General features: G+C 39.4%; 1 protein-coding gene across 1 annotated transcript in view; it reads left to right on the forward strand.

The window, feature by feature from the left end:
- Positions 1 to 6,127: 6,127 nt before the first annotated feature.
- The window catches only part of LOC141173197 (visinin-like), an 83,436-nt gene continuing 68,874 nt past the window's right edge, over positions 6,128 to 20,689 (forward strand). Inside the window, exon 1 of the mRNA XM_073657822.1 lies at positions 6,128 to 6,606. Coding sequence (XP_073513923.1) covers positions 6,226 to 6,606 — 381 coding nt within the window. The 5' untranslated portion in view covers positions 6,128 to 6,225. The remainder of the gene's footprint in view (positions 6,607 to 20,689) is intronic.

A 20,689-nucleotide genomic window follows, 5' to 3' on the forward strand; every position in this document is an offset into this window, starting at 1 on the left:
CCGCTACCTGCCTGCTTGCCTGCCCGGAGGCTCCGCCGTCACGTGCTGTGACCACCAGCTATTCCAGAGACTCTTGCCCGCTCACCTGGGAGCGCTTCTCCGCTACCTGCCTGCTTGCCTGCCCGGAGGCTCCGCCGTCACGTGCTGTGACCACCAGCTATTCCAGAGACTCTTGCCCGCTCACCTGGGAGTGCTTCTCCGCTACCTGCCTGCTTGCCTACCTGGAGGCTTCGCCGTCACGTGCTGTGACCACCTGCTATTCCAGAGACTCTCGCTTGCTCACCTGGGAGCACACATCCTCCATCTGCCTTGCTAGCCTACCTGGAGGTTCAGCCATCACAGGTCGTACCTACCCTTTACCTAGAGACTGCCCCAGTCACTTGCCGTGACCTCCAGCCCGTTCACCCAGAGACTGCCCCGGTCACTTGCCGTGACCTCCAGCCCGTTCACCCAGAGACTGCCCCGCTCACTTGCCGTGACCTCCAGCCCGTTCTTCCAGAGACTGTCCCGGTCACTTGCCGTGACCTCCTGCCCGTACACCCAGAGACTGTCCCGGTCACCTGCTGTGACTGCCTGCCTGGTCGCCACCCGCTCCCTTACAAGGACCGCCCCCTTGTATAGTAGCTCAGAGGTTCCGCCTCCCAGACCCGTTACACATGCTATACTGTGGCATCCAATTTTTTTTTCGTACTCATAGACTTGAATGGGTGAGTCTCATCCAATTTCAGAGTCAAATCGCAGCAAGATACAATTTTTTTTCTCACACCGAATTAGTATTAGAAAAAAATGTTTCTCTCTGCGGCCTCATTGCATAACATCAGTCAGTGTGCGATCTGAAAAAACATCAGATAGCACATGCCTGATTTATATGTTTGTTTGCATGAGCCCTTGGTGGCATTGGACTCCTGGATTGTCATTATTGGTTTATTATTTTCTATACAGTATATAAAAATAAATCATGGAAAACCTGTTTAAATGGGCTATCCCAAGTTTGGAAATTATCCCCTATCTGCGACGGTCCTGAGAAACGGAGCACTGAAGAGCACCATGTAAATGGAGCTGTGGTTGATCATACACACTGCGGCGCCATTCACATGTGGCTCTTCAAATAACTCCTTTAAGAGAATGTTGAAAGGCACGACAACGTAAAAGCAAAATTCACTGATCGGGGCGTGGAGGTGTTATAGTATGTGGGGTTTGTGTGGCAGAGCTGCTTTTTTGTCCCAGTTTGGCCCTGCTTGTGGCCCTCATCAAATGGACTTTGAGAATAGTATTGGGGAGTCAGAGCCATGCACCTCAGCTAGTGAGATCCTCACATGACGGGAAGATGGAGATTCCCATAATGGTTTGCTGGTCTAATGTAGCATGTAATAAAAGTAATGTACTGCCACGTGTAATCGTGAGTTTCTGCCTCTGGATTGTGCAGAAGATGTATTTTTAAAGTTTTGTGCCTGCTATCTGATGTATACACTTCTCATCAGTTTGGTTAGTAAAGAGAAAAGTATTTTTGGACTCTGGTCTCCCTCATTCAGCTCTACTGCATTGGGTCCTAGCCCGCCATGTCAAGCAGCATCATGCAGTTTGCAGTGGCGTATTGCTAAGGTAAAAAAGCACCCACCCACCTAGGATCCTCATTTTCCGGCACTGTGGCGGGGCACGGAGGATGCGCACCTTGGGCACTGCCGTCCCGCCCATTACACAATGAAGATTAACTGAAGAAGAACACATGACACAATTTCCAGTTTTCATCTTCTGTAGTGCTGTGGTTAACTTTAGTTCAGTAACAAGCTTAATCCATAAAGGTTAGTGTAGGAGAGCTGAACTCCTCACCTTAATGTGCGCAATGGATAAAGAGTGACATTAATTCCTCTTTAGTGACAGATCAATAAGGACAAGAAGATTAAGCATGTGGTAGTGGAAATTAAATCTAAAGCAGGACTTTTGTAATTGCATTTACAAGAATGCCTGAATGCCTAGAGTACCTCTGCCACACATAAATTGGTAATATGTATACGTATATATATATATATTTCACAAGTGCAAAGAAAACAGTTTCTAATACCTGAATTTACCTTGTCTTCAAAGGAAAGGTGTCAAGCAATTTACCTTGAAGGGCAAGTACACATATTCAATATGTAAATATAGAATATAGTAAATATAGAATAAAATAGTAGGTTGATACAGGGATTTATTCTGACTGCTGGTTTCAGAGTCGGGAGGGAATTTTTCCTCAGGTGAAGATTGGCTAAATCATTTGGGGTTTTTGCCCTCCTCTGGATCAACTTTAGCAATTACAGAACTAACAGGTCGAACTTGATGGACGCAAGTCTTTATTCGGCTTTACTAACTATGTAACTATGTAATATTTGCTGCGTTTTTGTGACATTTTTCCTGCACAGATTTGTCATAAAAACGTATGTATTTCCGAGTGCCAGCAAAGTGAATTCTATTGCTGAAGTCTCATGCACACCTTGCTTATCTCTTCTTGCAGATTTGAAGCAGTTTCATATATGTAGAATGTCAATTCTTTCAGTGTTTTTGCAGCGTTTTTCACCTATAATAATCAATAGAAAAAATGCATCAAAAATGGTTGTAAAAATTAGTAAAAAATGAGCGTATATTATGCTGCTTTTTTCCTGCCAACCCATTAGTATTTGCAGCAGATTTTTTGCTGCAAATACCGAACATGTGCACATATCCTAAGTCTCATATTACAAATAGCTTAAAAGCTTAAATAATTTGTTTTACAATAAAAAAACCTTCACCACCTATCCAACACTGGGACCCCATGTTTGCTAGAACAGAGGGTCCAGAGTCCCTGGTACAAAGTAGTTTGAATGGAGCAGTGATCTTTTATGTAGACCAGTATTTTATCTAAAGTCTATGAGACTCACTGAGAATTAGCTCAGTGCGGTATTCGGCTATCTTAAACAGTCCCATAGAAATTGGATCACACATAGTGTGTAGTCAAGATCAAACACAAGCCAGCATTCCAAAAGACAAAAGAAAGATATAACTATAGCAGTAAACTGAGAGATCAGGAACAGAAGTCGCTACGAGAATTTAGTGACATTAAGAAGGCACAAGATCCAACTAGAGAGCGATAATCAAAAGTCGAAAGACAACTGTCCTATTTTTAAGACAATTGAGGGATTTAGGAAAGAAGAATAGTTCTGACTTGTCTAGCTAAGTGTAAAACAAAGAAAGATATAATATCTTCTATAATTTTAATGGATTTATAGTTGAAGGAGTGTAAACCTGGATATAAACAGGCAATAAAGACAATAGCTCACATTTATCAAAAATGACATAATTTGCATCAAATCTTTAGTGTTCTCACTCAACTTTGCTATATATTATTCAAATATTGTACTTTATTGATACATTTTAGCACATATTATGCCAGCGCAACTTTTGAAGCATTTTTAATACACGTCGCAATGTTAGATAAGAATGGGACACCAATATGTCAAGTGACTAAACAAGAGCGAATCTGATGAGATTAAAGAATGTCTCTTATCATAGTTGAAGCCCCAAGGCACAATAAATGTAATATATAGAAAAAAACTAAAACAACTAATACTTCACCACTTACTTCATTAGCCATCCCCACTCCTCGCTGCCCCCTGTACAGTGCTTGGCACCTTTTTTTACAGCTGCCGAATGCTGAAACCTCAGATCTTTTCATGTTAGGCTGGGACTTCCGAACATGACCAAGCCCGGGACATCCCTTCGGATTCAAATCGCAAGGTCACAGTGCATGTTGAAATTTTGCGCCTAGAGATGAGTGGATTTTTTGAAAATCAAATTTATCAACTTCACTGAATTTTCCAAAAAAATTAGATTCATGGTGAATAAGTTTGCACAAATTTCAATACTGGAAAGCTTGTAATTGCTTAAAAGATACATGTGGGGGAGAAGAGAAAGAGAAAACCCTACTGTACACTGTACAGAAGAGAGCGAGAGGACTCCGGTAATCATATGAGCTTACACTCTACAGGAGAGAGAGGACTTTGCTTACCATAATAGCTTACAATATACAATAGAGAGAAAGAAAACACTGCTGATCATAAGAGCATAAGACTAGAAAGAGACTTATTTAGTGACTCTGTAGATGGAAAATGACTGTGCCATGCAAACTGAGCATCACTGGGAACCGCTGATCTGTGATGGGCCAGGTACTGACGACTAGTAGACAAGGTAGATTTCGATAGCTGCAGGGCATTATGGTGAGGTCTGTGTGGCAACACAAAATGAAATTTAACCACTCTCTGTCGTTTCAGGAGTGTTGGAAATGGTGCTGGACAATTATTGGAATTCCAAAATGCTCAAATTTGCTTTAAACTGTAAATTTCAGGAAATTTGACTTGAACTTTATCCTCCACAGACCGATTCACTCATCTCTAGTTACGATCTTATGATATGCATAGGCAGAGACATCTGTAATCTAGTCATAGCCTGATGTCCCAGTCTAGAGAGCACGATAAAATATCGAAGGCGGAATGTTGTAACACCATTACCTCACGACTTTGACTTTGACTTGACACACCTGATGAAGGCTCTATGAGCAGAAACGCGTTGTGTGATCCTTTTTAAGACCCCCTTCTCCCTCCCCTTTTTTTGTATATCCAAGTCCCTTATGTGTATTCACATTTTTTTAATAAACCTACTAGTATTAATCCCTTGTGGAATATCCTCCATGTGATTGCACCATATTTGGAAGATTCAACAATTTTTTGGTTACTCTTTCTTCCATGGGAGCGCCTTCAGAATTCATTTGTCTCAATTTACCTCACGACTTTATGACACACATGTGCAGACATATTTCTGGCCTGGTTGCTGCCAGAAGTCCAAGCCTAGCATGAAGAGATCTGAGTTTTGGGCACATGGTGTAGGAATGTAGAGTCGCTGAGTACCATATGGGGGACAGTGAGCAGTGGAGGTAGCCGAAAAGATAAGTGTTGAGGTATTAGGGGTTTTTTTAACCTTTTGCCAGTACATTGCAGTCACCTGCAATAAATCTGTGTTCTGGGGAATACGGATTTTTGTAACATTAAGTAAGAATTAAATTCCACTCAAATATTTTTGCCCATATCTACAAGCTATGCAATTTATTTAGAATGTTGTGCCAATACCTACATTTATTATGCATCTTAAAAAATAAAGTTGCTTCATAAATGTATTTGTTCCAAGCATTTTTTGGCAACAGCTATGACCTGTTTAGAGTGTGCGACTTTAAAGAAGCACTCCCATCAAAGTTTTTATCCTCTTAATGTATTGCTCTCATCATATTATATAGCACTGTGTACTTACAATTGCTCATTTTGTCTTTCTACCTAGCTAATTCTTCTCTTTTCTCTGCTCTGTGTAGAAACAGGGAGTTTCTTGTCCCTGCATTTATCAGTCCCCTCTTTATCTACTGACGCAGTTGCTCTGCTCCTCCCCCTGTCAGGGTCTTTTGCAGCGACTCGTTACTCATACAGGGAAAATTGACATCCAGTTTCTACATAGAGCTTAGAAGAAATAAGCTGGTCAGTTTTAAATTTTGTGATGTCATAGACCGAATGGAAAAGAGAAGAATTAGCTAGGTAGAAAGACAAAATGAGCAATTGTAAGTACACAGTGCTATATAATATTGCAGTATATTAAGAGGATACAAATTTTGATGGGAGGAGGAGGAGTGCTTTTTTAATGTAGAAATACTTTTCTAAATTTGTTGTTCACCGCAAAAGGTTTCAAGTCATTTTTAAGTTTTGGTGTAAGTATTAAACAAATGATATATTAAATTGAGTAAAACATGGCTAAATTTGGCGTACAGATTTACGACAAGAAAATGTTTTAAATTTTGCATATGTTGTGCAACTGCAAACAAATATGTTCTTGTTCAGTTGTTTTCCATTCTTGGAAAATGGAGATGGACTATGAGCATATGGTGGAAATAGAAGACATGACTAAATCTACTCAGGACTAAAATCCCCTAACATTAAAAGAGACATGCATCACTAAGCCCTTTACTTATGCACTCCAGTAAGCTAGGGAGGAGTGGGCTGGCCTTCTGGTATCTGATGTAATAATTAACTTAAGAGTCTATAAAAGATGAAACTCTAAATCTTAACATCTTTACTTCAAATCAGGTCTCTGGAAGTAACGTTGGTTTGACGTTAGCATTTAACCTAACAGAAATAGCTGCAACCTCAAAAAAATAGGTTACGTGAATCATACAGAATGGGGAACAGTAAAAGTGGAGCCCTATCTAAAGAAGTTCTTGATGATTTAAAGTCAAATACAAGATATTCAGAGGACGAGCTTTGCAAGTGGTATGACAGTTTTAAGAAGCAATGTCCAGATGGCAAGATTACTCGCCCAGATTTTGAAAAAATCTATGGCAATTTTTTTCCAAACTCTGATCCCAAAACCTATGCACAACATGTGTTCCGCAGTTTTGATACAAATGATGATGGCACATTGGATTTCCGGGAATACATCATCGCTCTTCACCTCACCTCTTCTGGAAAAACCAACCTGAAGTTGGAATGGGCATTTTCTTTGTTTGATGTTGACAGAAATGGTGAAATCAGCAAAGTTGAAGTCTTTGAGATTATTGCAGTAAGTAGACATATATTGCAATATTTAAACAAGCATAACGATTATTATGATTATTATATTTATGAAAACATGAAAATTAGAATTAAATTAAAAAAACTAATTTCTTTTGTGTAGTTATTCTTTTTTAGAAAGAATGCTCCAAATGTTATTTTTAAGCTTCTCCTCCTCACATCTAACATGTGGTCTCCATCCAATGCCATGACAACTATAGTGAATTGGTTGGTGAACAAATCCAAAAACAATCATGATTGACCTCATTGTCTTGTAATAGATTCTATAAGATTTAGGATTTGAAACTATTGTCAAAAATACCAGGCCCCTGGAAATCTAAAAGCAGTGTGAGCAGACTCTATGAAAAAAATCCTGCGACAAGAAAATATATGCAAAGACAGATTTCACAGATAAAAATGCATGTCTGTCCAATATGTAGGAAGTATATGGAAATGTTTTTATTAGAAATTAGGTTAATATTTTATGAAAAGAAGAATTAATTTTAAAACAGACAGGGCAGTTACTCATAGAGTTTAATGGAACCATTCATTCTGTGTGTTCGTTCTATTAAACTGCATGTACTATTCTCATTTATTTTGCATATCAGACTTTCAAGTCTGTGGGGATCAGTCAAAAGTGGAAGAGATCCCTTTTCAATCTGTTTTTCAGACATTTTAATAGCAAAAAAGTTGGCCTCGTTCAGTTTTTAAAAACAGATGTAAAACGCATGCAATATGGATGAAACATGGGAGAAAACAGTTCTATTTGAAGAACGTAAATACAGAAATTGATGTGTGAATGTAGCTTAAGGATTACAATTGACTAAAAGTGAGAATTGACATAATAATAACTGTAGAAAAGGAAGGCAAATAAATAGCATTCTTTAACTTAGGAGTCTGAGATATTGTCTTCATGTACCTAACAATGTGATTGTAGCTAGTGTGTCCCTTGTATTTATGTTTAGTTAGCATTGTTTAGTAAGCCCATTCATTGGCAGCGCCATCCACAGATTGTCATCATTCAGTCTTTGTCCCCAGTGGGTCTTACAATCTTATTTTTCTATCTTGGATATACATTCCAATTTTATGCCATAGTGAATTAACCTGTGCAGATGCTTTTCAGAGCATGGTTGGAAACCCATACAAAAACAGGGAGACATAAATACATATGACTCGTATGGAGATACAATAGAATGATTGTAATGCCCACAGTATATGTGCTGTATTATTGTGTTGTAATAATGGTATTTTTGGGGTTATAGTTTTAATTCTGATGCATAAGTAGATTAATGATTATACAGAGTGTAGAGGTCCTGCCTGATGGAAAGATTCCATTGCTGCCTAGTGCCTACCCTTACATCTATGTGTCTTAGTGCTCGCTAGAACTCAGCCCTTCAACACAGCTATGTGCCTAAAGGAACATTTACACTCCAAGGTAATCGGGAATAATCGCTGTTGTTTATCATAAAAGATCATTTCCATTAATCTCGACAATGCATGTTCCCGTGTAAACAGGACTCCCACTGCTGAGAACTATGGCAGCCTATGCTCACCAAGCAATCTAGAACAGTTTGCTCAGTGCACATGTTTTACTTTGGTCTGCATGTGTAAACCAATATTCAAACGACTGCTGATCAGTGAAAGTTTACCGACAGGCGGTCATATTTGTGAACAAACCTTAAGTTATACATTTGTTTCAAGTCATGTTTTAAGGCTTTATTTTTGCAAAATATCATTTTACAATCTAATTTATAAGGTCACATATATGAAAATCTATGGATGTTTACTGTAATTCACCTGAATGTTTTTTTTTATTTAACTGTAGAAAAGATTTCAGTCTTTTTAATAGATTGAATAGTGGCAGAAATATGGATACAGTATGGAAAACTTTCATATACAAACATTACCATTAGTGATGAGCGAGTATGTTTTGTTAACCCTTTCGCCGAGTATGCTCGGCTGAGCACCGAGTATTTATAGCTGCTCGGTGTTATGTTTGAATCACTCCCGTGTGCATGATTTGCGATGGTTTGACAGCTTTATTACATGGGAGGAATGTGTAAGAAGCAGACATTCCTCACATGCATCAAAGCTGTCAAAAAGTTGCAAATCATGCACACGGGAGCGATTCAAACATATCACCGAGCACGCTATAAATACTGGGTGCTCGCCCAAGTATACTCGGCGAAAGGGTTAAGAAAACATGCTCGCTCATCACTAATTACCATAACTTTAAGAACCATACCCAGTAGATGCAAGGTGCGTTATATCTGCTTCAACGGGATCGTGGGGTGCAGATGGGTTGCCAGGGCAGCCAGGGGCCTGCTGAAGTCCACCGTGTCTGTCATGATAATGCTCCTGTGAACACCAGCCTATAGCAGGACTTTTCTCTATATACTGCAATACCATAGTATTCTATATAGTACTGCAGTATATAGACTAAGTGATCAGATGGTAGCAGGTTCAAAGCCACCCAAAAGGACTAAAGAAAAGTTTCTACAAATTTCTTTTGCAAATTTCAGATTTTGTTTTTCATTACTTACAAAAAAAAATCTTTACAAATTTAGTATTGCCATAATCAATCTGACCTACAAGATTATTCTACCAGTTCATTTTAAAGACACAATAAATAACGTAAAAAATTCAATGCAAAAAACAATAATAGAATTGTGTTTTTTACACTATTTTTTTCACAGTATCCCAGTGCATTGTATGCTAAAATGAACGGTGTAATTTAAAATTATAATTCCTTTCTCAAAAAACAAACACCCCAGAACAGCTTTGTTGATGGCAAAATAAAAAGTTATGGATCTTGGTAGAAGGGGAAGAGAAAATGAAATCGCAAAAGGCCACTGAGGAGCCTTTTACCTGCATCATTCTGTATTTCTGTATCTTCATGTCAAACTTACAACTGTCTTCACAATGTCCTGCATAACCGACATGGTTCAATAAAAATTCTGCTGTCTGTAGACTGTAATCACTGGCCTTTTATTATTCACTTTTCTCTAACTGCACTCAACTATCTGTAGTCCATCTGTATCCAGATCTTTCCTGAGTTCTTTCTCAGGCTGTCCGTCTCAGGCACTTCTTGTGAGTAAATCGATATGAATAGGCAATTGTAAATAGGGAGTAGACCTTTTCCTGTACATGTAAACTAATTTGAATGCCAGAAGCTTATTTCCTTAAACATACACATTTGCAGGCAAGTGATTGTGATAAGGCACAATCTGATTGCAGACACAATGCTGTACCGGCCTACAATAAACACGCCGTATTTAAGTTTAGAAAATGGAATCATTACTTTGTAAAATCAGGATAATAATTATGTGGCATCATAATATTTGAAGATCTTCATAATGTAATATGCACAATGCTAACATTTGTTTTTAAAAGTAAACGTAAATTGTTAGTGTACATAATATTTTATAATTATGATCTTTCTTTCCTTATACAGATTTAATGTTTTTTTGTGCTTATGCAGGTAAGAGAAGTGAAATATGAAACATGAGCGGATCATTTGAAACTTAAATTTGCCAGCTTCCCCAAATTTTTTTTTTTTAATTTGATTTGCGGTAAATAAATATGTCAAGAATCGCAATACCATGAAGCCTCTAATTGCCTGGAAAAGATGTGTGTAATGCTCGGAGGTATCCTAGGACTGTGCTGAACTCCTCCTGAGTTCCTTAACGCAAACCTAGGCTTATTGATGTCCAAGTAACCTCAACCTGGCTAGGGAAAAATGGATGGTACCAATGGTAACCAATAGCTTATTTAACAAAACTGCTCTATTAGATCACATGGGTAAGCAAAAGTGCATAGTGTCATAGAAGTTTGCAAATCAAATAGATCCTTAAGCACTTGTTTAGTATGTAATACATGTCTCAAATTTCATTGCTTCCACAAGATGCAGCCCCTAGCAAACACTGCAAGTACTAAATGATCATAGCCCTGTGGCTAGTGACATCTTACCCTTAAGTGATTGGATCCCCCAGAGCAGTAAAACGCAGTCCCCAACTCGTGTTTCGATTTTCTTTTTTTTTCTTTTTCAAGGGGAATAAGTGGTAGTGGTGTATCCTAGGACTCTACTAAACCCCTCCTGAGTTTCTTAATGCAAACCTGCGCTTTTTGATGTTCAAGTAACCTCAACCTGGCTAGGGAAAAATGGATGGTAACCAATGGTAACCAATAGCTTATTTAACAAAACTGCGATATCAGATTTTTAGGCTACTTAAACTGTAAAAACAGTTCAAACTTATACCTTGCTGGTGTTTATACAGAATCGATGAAAACGGAATAATCCATGAGTTTTTGACATGGGTTGGTATAAAAATTCTCTGTTTGGGGAGTATCAACAATTGTTTTCTTTGTTAAATGAAAAAGCATATAAAAATTACCCCTTTATTTAGAAATCAAAAAGAGTGTACTGATTTGAAAGTAACAAAGTAATGGCTTCTCAACTAGGAATGAAAAAATTACCTCCCTGAATAGCCTTTCTGATATTACAATGGAGGCTGAACATAACAGTAAGGTGCTAGCACAATGGGCCAGTTCTTGCCACTAGTCCAATCTTCTGACCTAGAAGTCCATGAAATTACAGATCAGGATATCTGTCTGAGAAAGGACACAGTTTAGGTACAAATGATCCTGACAGTTCAGCAGGTACGACTGTTTGCTGAGAGGCGTCAGGTTGTCATATTGGCAGATAAAACATCTGGTCCATCATGTCAAATATACTTTAGCTATTGCAGCCCTGGTGCTGGCCCAGGTGGGGGAGCATTGGTCTGCAGACATCACAAAGAGTCTCCTGGCTAGTTGTTGGCAGGTGTCCACTTAGTGAAAGCTTTGTAAAGCAGGTAACACTGCTTATCCTGGTAAAAAGCTAATTTGGACAGAAAAAAACAGAAAAATTGCCCCACTTTGCTTTTATAACAAGGTCTAAAAGCACGGCTATTCAATATGCAGCCCTTTGCCTACTGATCACAATGTGGCTGTGATCTCACAAGAATTCCAGTATACAGCGTCCTTTGCTGATTAGCATGACTGAGGGCCCCATTGTTTCATTTTCATTACCCCACTATGACAGTTGGTTATCATGGCCAACATTGTCATCAATCATCATTTTCACTCTGCCAGTGTTATGATCTGCAAACAAGAACTAAGGAAAGAAGGGGAAAGCTTTCCCTACAGTAAGACTAAGCTGAATCTCTACGATGTAGCGGGCTGCCTGTTCCTAGCGAACAGACCCACCTTAGTCCTAGGCTAGTCTGAACGAAGACCTATAGAATAAAGGGAAGGGGTCCCTAAAAGAACTAAGGACTGGAACAAAAATGGGACACCTCCTGAACAGAGAAGGTTGTTGCAGAAAACAAAAGATAAACTGACAAAAAGGTACTAGAGGTCCCAGAAGGACCAAGAAAACCTTAGAGGTATAGGCACCGTAGCACCTGTCTAGCAAAACAGTCAAACAACACTTAAGTCCAGCACAGCCAAAAGGGCGGAGCTGGAATATAAAGGCAGATGGTCACGTGACCGCAAAACACAAGATGGAATAAACAAACAGGAGGGTTCTAACAGCCAGCCCCATCACCTGCCTATGCCAACTCTATTTTTTGCAAAGCGAGGAGGACATCCTCTGCCATATAAAAACAATTAAAATTAGCTGACACTTTCCTGGCCCTCACCTTCCTCAAGCAGGTATATTTCCTTAAGAAATGTTGCACAACTATATTCACTATGTGTTCCAAGCAGGGAGAGTCAGTTACTTTGCCCAACCATAGCACAGACAGAATATTTCGGGAATTGTCGCTCATTATAATTGCCAGCTGCAGTTCACAAAGAAACAGCTAGTGTGAGAGTTGCCAATTGATGCACACCAGGTACACATCTGATGTTTGACTTTTGCCCCCTTGCTTTTAAGCTGTAAAACCACTTAACAGCACTTTACCTTGCATTAGCAAAAAGAATGAGGTTGGTGTGCAGAATCATCGCTGTGCTCTATGCCTGTTGGAGACATGTCTTTTGAATATGATCTGGAGTAGGTATAGGATGAAACAGATAACCACTATATGGCAGTGGAAACAAATGTAGCTCACAGTCGTACCGACTCTACCACCTGTACTGGTTGTGGTGGTGCATCGCTACCACTCAAAACATTCACCAAGTGGGCCATGAAGCTCATATATTGTTTCTGTCCATAGTTGCTGTTCCAGATGTTTATGGTGCAGTGCACTCTGGTGCTCAAAGACAAGTCTCAAGAGTGGCCTATGTTCTCCTGCATATGAATGCACACAGATGGGCACCCATTTCTCTGAGAAATAATAGCGGATTAGTATCTTGAGGATGAGTGCACGCTATTATTTCTCAAAAGGCAGCCGACACCACCAGCAACTTGACCAGTTGACAGTTTAGTTGTACAAACCAGTGGATGACTGGGAGTGCATGCCTTTTTCTTTGACACTCAATCATGGATTAACATTTGCTGGTGCAGCGGAGAAGTAGGGAAAGGCAAATACTAGTGGTGGATGACAATAATGTTCATAATGACATTGACCATGTAATATTTGAGCGTAGTATCTGGCTGACAAAAAGACGAGCATGTGAAAAGGGAGGAGGATGTGTTATGACTGAACCCTAACACACGGGGATGAACAAACCAGGGTATATGTTAAACTTGCACACCACAGGTTCATATACAGACTAGGCAAATCCCTAACCTGATTTGTCCCTGCCTGACCACGGAGGTTCGCACCCTAAAATTATGCAATGGTGCCCCTACTCAATGTCGACTGATCCAGAGTGTCCTTAACTGCACCCTCAAAGAGAGTAACCCAAAACAACAGAATGTAGTGGACACAAACAGAGAGTGAGACACAGGGCTAAAGATGTGTTCACACAGTCACACAGGAAAAATGGAAGAAAATAAGAAGAACCACACAACAAACAGAAAACGTAGAAAACCTGCCAGACCCCAAACATAAAAGAAAGGAAAGGGTGCTGGGGAGGAAGACAAACAAACAAAATGTAGGAAAAGCAACATTGATTAATAAGGTAAGATAATCCCTAGCTGAGGAGCTAGATCTCCAAAAACCATCTGTCTTGAAATATAGCCAGGAAAGATGCAGGTGCAAGGTCAGTATAAAGAGCTCCTCCCAATAAGTGATAGGACAGAACCAAATTGGGAAGTGAGAGACACCTGAATATAAGCAAACAAAGGAAAGGAAAGAAAAGACATATGAACCATAAGCATTTGGACAGAAACCAAACTGGCTGTGGCTCAGCAGAAAGAGAACCCAACCATGCAGCAAAAAGTCACCAGAAACGAGTCCCAAAACTGAGGCATGACAGGAGGATAATTTGAAGGTTGCTCTGATTGCTGGCCAGAGGCTGCCAAAGTATCCTCTAGGAGCAGCATGCAAAAGAACTCCCACACAGAAGATGCCCGCATGTATGACTTGCTACCACCGTGACCAGACCTTTCAGGCTCTGTTGAGCCTACTTCACCAATAGCACATGTAGCATTATTTGCTCTAGAGTTGACTGCTGAACAAGCAGATTTTGCCCCAGGAGTTCTTTTTGCAGCATGTTGCCTGCACTGTATATCAACAAAGCAACACTCTCCTCCTCTGATGACATCACCCCCTTGTCATTCATCTTGTCCACTGCAAAATCAACATTATCATTCTCCTCTCTGATTCAGCTGACAGTTGTATCTAAGTGGGAAATTACCTGAACTCCTTACCCTCCCACCCCTTCACTGTCTGTTTCCTACCTCAAGTTTTGCCCTGGCTCAGTGTACTGCTATCACTGCCAATTCGCATACCACTATGGCCTACAGAGCCAGCAACACAGCTTGGCCTTAAAGTTGGCTCCTCCATCTTCTCCAACCCCACTTCATCTGGGGAGAAATGCTGACTTTTCATCTTTTAAAAAATATCAGCTGGAAGAAGCTGTGGTGTCGGATATTCTTTAACACCTGGAGTTAGAGGAGAAATTCCACTATGTTCAATATTAAATGTTATGGTGGCAGAGGAGATAGACTGAGCAGAACATTGTAGCTGATGGTGTTGCTGTCAGAGGCTACATAATCCTGCTGTGACTGAGACAAGTAATGCGACCTATATTCCATTATGCACTCCGCATCTTCCCCACTGATACGCTTGCCAGAGGAAAAGGAGGCCAAGTGTGACCAGTGTTTAGTACTACTTCGGCCGGGATGGTTGCTGCCAGCAGCACCTGTGGTGATGCTGCTAACAGCTGCCCCATTGCTAGCTATGGTATGGTTTCTTTTTCTCTCATTCTGCCACCAGCACCAGTGCCAAATTTTGGTTTAATATGTATTTTGGGAACAAGAATAATGTTGACATCATTTACAAAAATGTGTTACTTACCACACTTGGCCAACTCTGAAAAAGCATGGAATTGGCCAGAAATGCTAAGCAGTGTTCATGTCAAAAAAGGCTAATTCAACAGTTTAAACAGACATCTCAAAATAGACCTGCACAGTTAAATGGCTTGCTTTAATGTAATAAATTGCGGATGTTTGCAGATTTTTGGCTAAAGCAGATTAATTACCCTGCCCAAAAAGGATCACTTAACACCAAATGCCAGGAGGTAGGGATACTGCTTAAAAATGTTGCAAAAGCCCACAGTATTGTTGTGGGTTTTACAGTTGCCAAACTGGAATATGAAAACAGGTATGCAAACAGTAAAATGTTTGTATATTGTTTTTAGATTTTTTTTAAATACTATTATCACCCTTGACAAATAATGTAACCCTGAATGCTTTGATTGGTAAAGAAAGGAAATTATGGCAACTACAGCAGTATTTTTGTAGAGCATGATAATAAAATAATTATGCAAAATATACCTTTTTTGCTCTAATTTTATAAATGTTTTTTGTTTTAAATTCACCCTCTTTAACAAAAATGTCATATCCTTAAAGAACTATGTTACATTGTCAGTACATGCACATGGAGTAATGTGCTGCCACATGCAGCAGTATTGTTGTGGCATGTACAACTTAAATTCAACTATTAACAATTATGCAAAAATATAACTTTTTTGTATTTTTTTCATAGATTTTTTTGCTTAATCCCCCCCTCTCTTTAACAAAAATTCATGGCCCCACTATCAGTATTTCATATGCATTCGGTCAGTATTTTTTCTCAGGAGTGGGAGCCAAAACCACAACAATCAGAGAAAAGGTATAATAGAAACAAGTGCACCAATTCTGCATTTATCACACACTCCTGGTTTTGGCTCCCACTCCTGAGAAAAAATACTGGCCGAATACTGATTGTGGGGCCGTGGCCTAAAAAGCTACATTGCTAGGTAGGTACATGTTCGGAATGTAATTTGTGGCAACAGCCAGCAGTATTTTTGTCGCACATAAAGTTGTTGAATTTGATTAGTAAAACAGATAGAAAACCTTAACCTTTTTGTATTTCATTTATTTATTTATGTATTTTATTATTCCCCCTTTAACAAAATGCAACATAACCCTAAAATGCTATGTTGCAAAGTAGCAATAAATAACTTCACACCTGGAAAACGAACATGCGACAGCGGTATGCAGTATGGACTATAAAACAGATATTCAAAAATTAAAATGTGGCCTTTAATTAAAAGGTTTAACCCTTTCGCGCCAGAGCCTGTTTTCACCTTCGGAAATTTTTACATTTCTGACCAGTGTCACTTTATGAGGTAATAACTCTGGAGAGCTTCAATATATCCCAGTGATTCTGAGACTGTTTTATCGTGACATATTGTACTTCATGATAGTCATAAAATTTGTTCGATATAACTTGCGTTTATTTCTGAAAATATTGGCAATTTGTCAAAAATTTGGAAAATGTCCTAATTTTCAAACTTTTAATTTTTATGCCCTTAAACAAGAGAGTTATGTCACACAAAATAGTTAATAAATAACATTTCCCACATGTCTACTTTACATTAGCACAATTTTTGAAACATTTTTTTTTTTTGTTAGGAAGTTAGAAGGGTTAAAAATTTACCAGCAAAATTTACAAAACCATTTTTTTTACGGACCACATCACATTTAAAGTGACTTTGAGGGGCTTTTTTTGAGAAAATACCAAAAAGTGACACCATTCTAAAAACTGCAGCACTCAAGGTGCTCAAAACCACATTCAAGAAGCTTATTAACCCTTCAGGTGCTTCCCAGGAATTAATGGAATGTGCAAGGAAAAAATGAATATTTTACCTTTTTCCACAATAATGTTACTTTAGTCCCAAATTATTCATTTTCACAACGGTAACAGGAGAAAATGCACCATAAAATGTATTGTTCGATTTCTCCTGAGTGTGCTGATACCCCATATGTGGTGGAAAACTACTGTTTGGGTGCATGGCAGGGCTCAGAAGGGAAGGAGCACGGTTTGAGTTTTGGAATGCAAAATGGCTGGAATCGATAGCGGAAGCCATGTCCCTGAGATGCCTAAACAGTGGAAACCCCCCATAAATCAACCCACTCTGGAAATTAGACCCCTCAAGAAATGTATCTAGATGTGTAGTGAGCACTTTGAACCTTCAGGGTCTTCACAGAATTTTATAGTGTTGAGCCGCTAATATAAAAAAAATCACATTTTTCACACAAAAATGTTGTTTTAGCCCCAATTTTTTTTTCACAATGGTAACAGGGAAAATGGAAGACAAAATTTGTTGTGCAATTTTTCCTGAGTGCGCCGATACCCCATATGTGGTGGAAAACTACTGCTAGAATTCATCTAGGGGAGTAGTGAGTATTTTTAACCCTCAGGTGATACACAAACTTGTAATTGGGCTGAGTAAATTAAATATTACTATTTTTTTTCACTAAAATGTTGTTTTGCCCCCAAGTTTGCAATCTTCAAAGGGGCTAATATGAGAAAATGTTACACAATTTCTCTTGAGTACATCAATACCCCATAAGTGGTCAAAAACTACTTTTCAGGTACAGTGCAAAACTCAAAAGGGAAGGAGCGCCATATTACAGTGCAGATTTTACTGTTGTGGTTTGTAGGTGACATAACCCAATGGGAGAGTCCCTGAGGTCCCAGAACAGCAGAAACCCCACATAAGTGACCCCATTTTACAAACTACACCTCTCAATGAATTTATCTAGGGGTGCAGTGAACATATTGATACCATATGTGACTCAGGAATTTATACCATTGGGCGGTGAAGAAAAAATAATTATATTTTTACCACAAAATAATTGTTTTATCCCCAGATTTTACATTTTCACACAGGGAAATGTGTCACAATTTCTGATGAATGTAGAAATACCCCATATGTGGCTGTCCAGTACTGCTTAGCCATATGGCGAGACTCGGGAGGGACGGCGCGCCATTTGACTCTTGGAGAACAAATTATTGTAGATTACTTTGCAGACTCCATTTACAGAGCCCCTAAGTGCTAGAAGAGCAGAATCCCCCCTCAATTGACCCTATTTTGGAAGTTATACCCCTTTGTGAATTTATCTACAGTGCCAACCACATTTTTATACACGCCTAAAAAAAACTGACACCACTGGATAACAGGTCAGACAAGCGTCCACAATCCATCTGCCTCATCACAGAGAATCTTCCATCAGGGGATATCCGTGTGAATCACGTATTTCAGAGATTTACACGGAAACACCGGTGTTAGCGCTCAGAGCACAGCGTAGGATAAATGTGAGCTGAGCCTTACTGCGTTGTTTTGGGAAACAGAATGAACAAATCAACAGCAGGTGAAGAATTGGTTTTATTTATTTTTTACGCCGTACCTTGTGCTGTATAAGTGATTAGGTGACTTTATTCTTCGGGACAGTATGATTACAGCGATACCAGATTTATAGCAGGTTTTTATGTTTGGCTGCTGTCACACACTAAAAGACGCTTTATTTTTTGCAAAGACTAGTTTTTGCATCGCCATATCTTGAGAGCTGTAATTTTTCCAGATTTCAGCTGACAGTTATGTGAGGGCTTGTCTTTTGCGGAACAAGTTGACATTTTTATTGGTACCATTTTCGGGCACATGACATTTTTTGATTGCTTTCTATTCCGTTTTTTGGGAGGCAGAATGAACAAAAACCAGCAATTCAGGATTTGTTTTTTAAGGTTTTTCTTAATGCCGTTTCGCGGCATAGAAAAAAGAACTGTTTTTGCATCGCTTTGTTCTGAGAGCTATAACTTTATTTTTCCACTGATGGAGCTGAATGGTGGCTCTTTTTTTGTGGGACAAGATGACATTTTTAGTGGTACCATTTTTATTTCCATTTTGATTTTTGGTCGCGTTTTATTCCATTTTTGGCGGTATGATGAAAAACTATAATTTTTTCTTCCGTTTTTTTTTTTTTACGGTGTGCTCAGAAGGGGTTAAAAAATGTGAAAGTTTTATAGATCGGGTTGTTCCGGACGCGGAGATACCATATATGTGTACTTTTTTTCTTTTTTCATAAATATAAGGATTTATTGGTTTAATATTTTTTTATTATTATTTATTTTGATATTTTTTTTAATCGTTTGAAAACATTTTTAAACTTTTTTTTTTAATTTTTTACTTCATTCCTGTATGTAACTTCAATTATTATTTTTCTGATCACTGGTCTCATGCAATGCAATAGACATGTATTGCATTGCACGAGACCTGACAGTTTTACCCTGGCACATCTCCTGTTAGACTCTGCTGCTGGCTGAGCCTAGCAGGCCACCCACCATACATGGCAGACCCGGAGGTCATCATGTGACTTCCGGCTGCCATGACAACATCAGATCTTATCACGGGGCCGTCGGAAAGGTGAGTGGACGACCCCCTCTCCCTATATTTTAAATTCCACGATCGCTAAGGATTGTGGCATCTAGAAGAGAGCAAAGGGTTAACATCATTGGGAACTGATCCAATCAGCTCCCAATGATGTCTCCTCTCAGAGCTGTAGCTCTGCACAGGAATATCAGCACTTGCAGGATCCTGGGGGTCCGCCGACTATTCATAAACGTCTACGCTGCACAGAGCGTATGTACAGTGAGTGGTCGGGAAGCGCTTAAAATAAAAATAAAAATAAATAATTCACCCATATCTTTAAAAAAGTATGGCACGTAGAAAACTAGGCTGGTTCACATCACCTGCAACAGGTCACTGTATTTGGTTGGTGTTTACTGGTCTAATGTTGGACTATTACAACAAGAAATTGTTCAAAATACATATGTATATTTTACAACACGCACATTTTTTGAGGTAAAAAATTGTGTTTACATTTCTGGATTGTGGAGATTTTTCTTATTGCTTATCTGACTCACAATCCAGGATGCACATTTTCACTGACACACAAGCCTTGGTTTCAGGATTTTGGCTCTGTAGCAAAGAAGGGTAGATAGGATAGAGATGCTCTCCTTTTGGTATTGAGTGAAGTACACTGCTCAGAAAAATAAAGGGAACACTCAAATAACACATCCTAGATCTGAATGAATGAAATAATCTCATTGAATAATTTGTTCTGTACAAAGTTGAATGTGCTGACAACAAAATCACACAAAAATCATTAATGGAAATCAAATTTATTAACCAATGGAGGCCTGGATTTGGAGTCACCCCCAAAATTAAAGTGGAAAAACACACTACAGGCTGATCCAACTTTGATGTAATGTCCTTAAAACAAGTCAAAATGAGTCTCAGTATTGTGTGTGGCCTCCACGTGCCTGTATGACCTCCCTACAATGCCTGGGCATGCTCCTGATGAGGTTGCGTATGGTCTCCTGTGGGATCTCCTCCCAGACCTGGACTAAAGCATCCGCCAACTCCTGGACAGTCTGTGGTGCAACGTGACATTGGTGGATGGAGCGAGACATGATGTCCCAGATGTGCTCAATTGGATTCAGGTCTGGGGAATGGGCGGACCAGTCTATACTTCAATGCCTTCATCTTGCAGGAACTGCTGACACACTCCAGCCACATGAGGTCTGGCATTGTCCTGCATTAGGAGGAACCAAGGGCCAACCGCACAAGCATATGGTCTCATAAGGGGTCTGAGTATCTCATCTCAGTACCTAATGGCAGTCAGGCTACCTCTGGTGAGCACATGGAGGGCTGTGCGGCCCTCCAAAGAAATGCCA

Source organism: Phyllobates terribilis, unplaced genomic scaffold, assembly GCF_046119375.1.
Source record: "Phyllobates terribilis strain yellow unplaced genomic scaffold, ASM4611937v1 Scaffold_12__6_contigs__length_324123572, whole genome shotgun sequence".
Lineage (NCBI taxonomy): Eukaryota > Metazoa > Chordata > Amphibia > Anura > Dendrobatidae > Phyllobates > Phyllobates terribilis.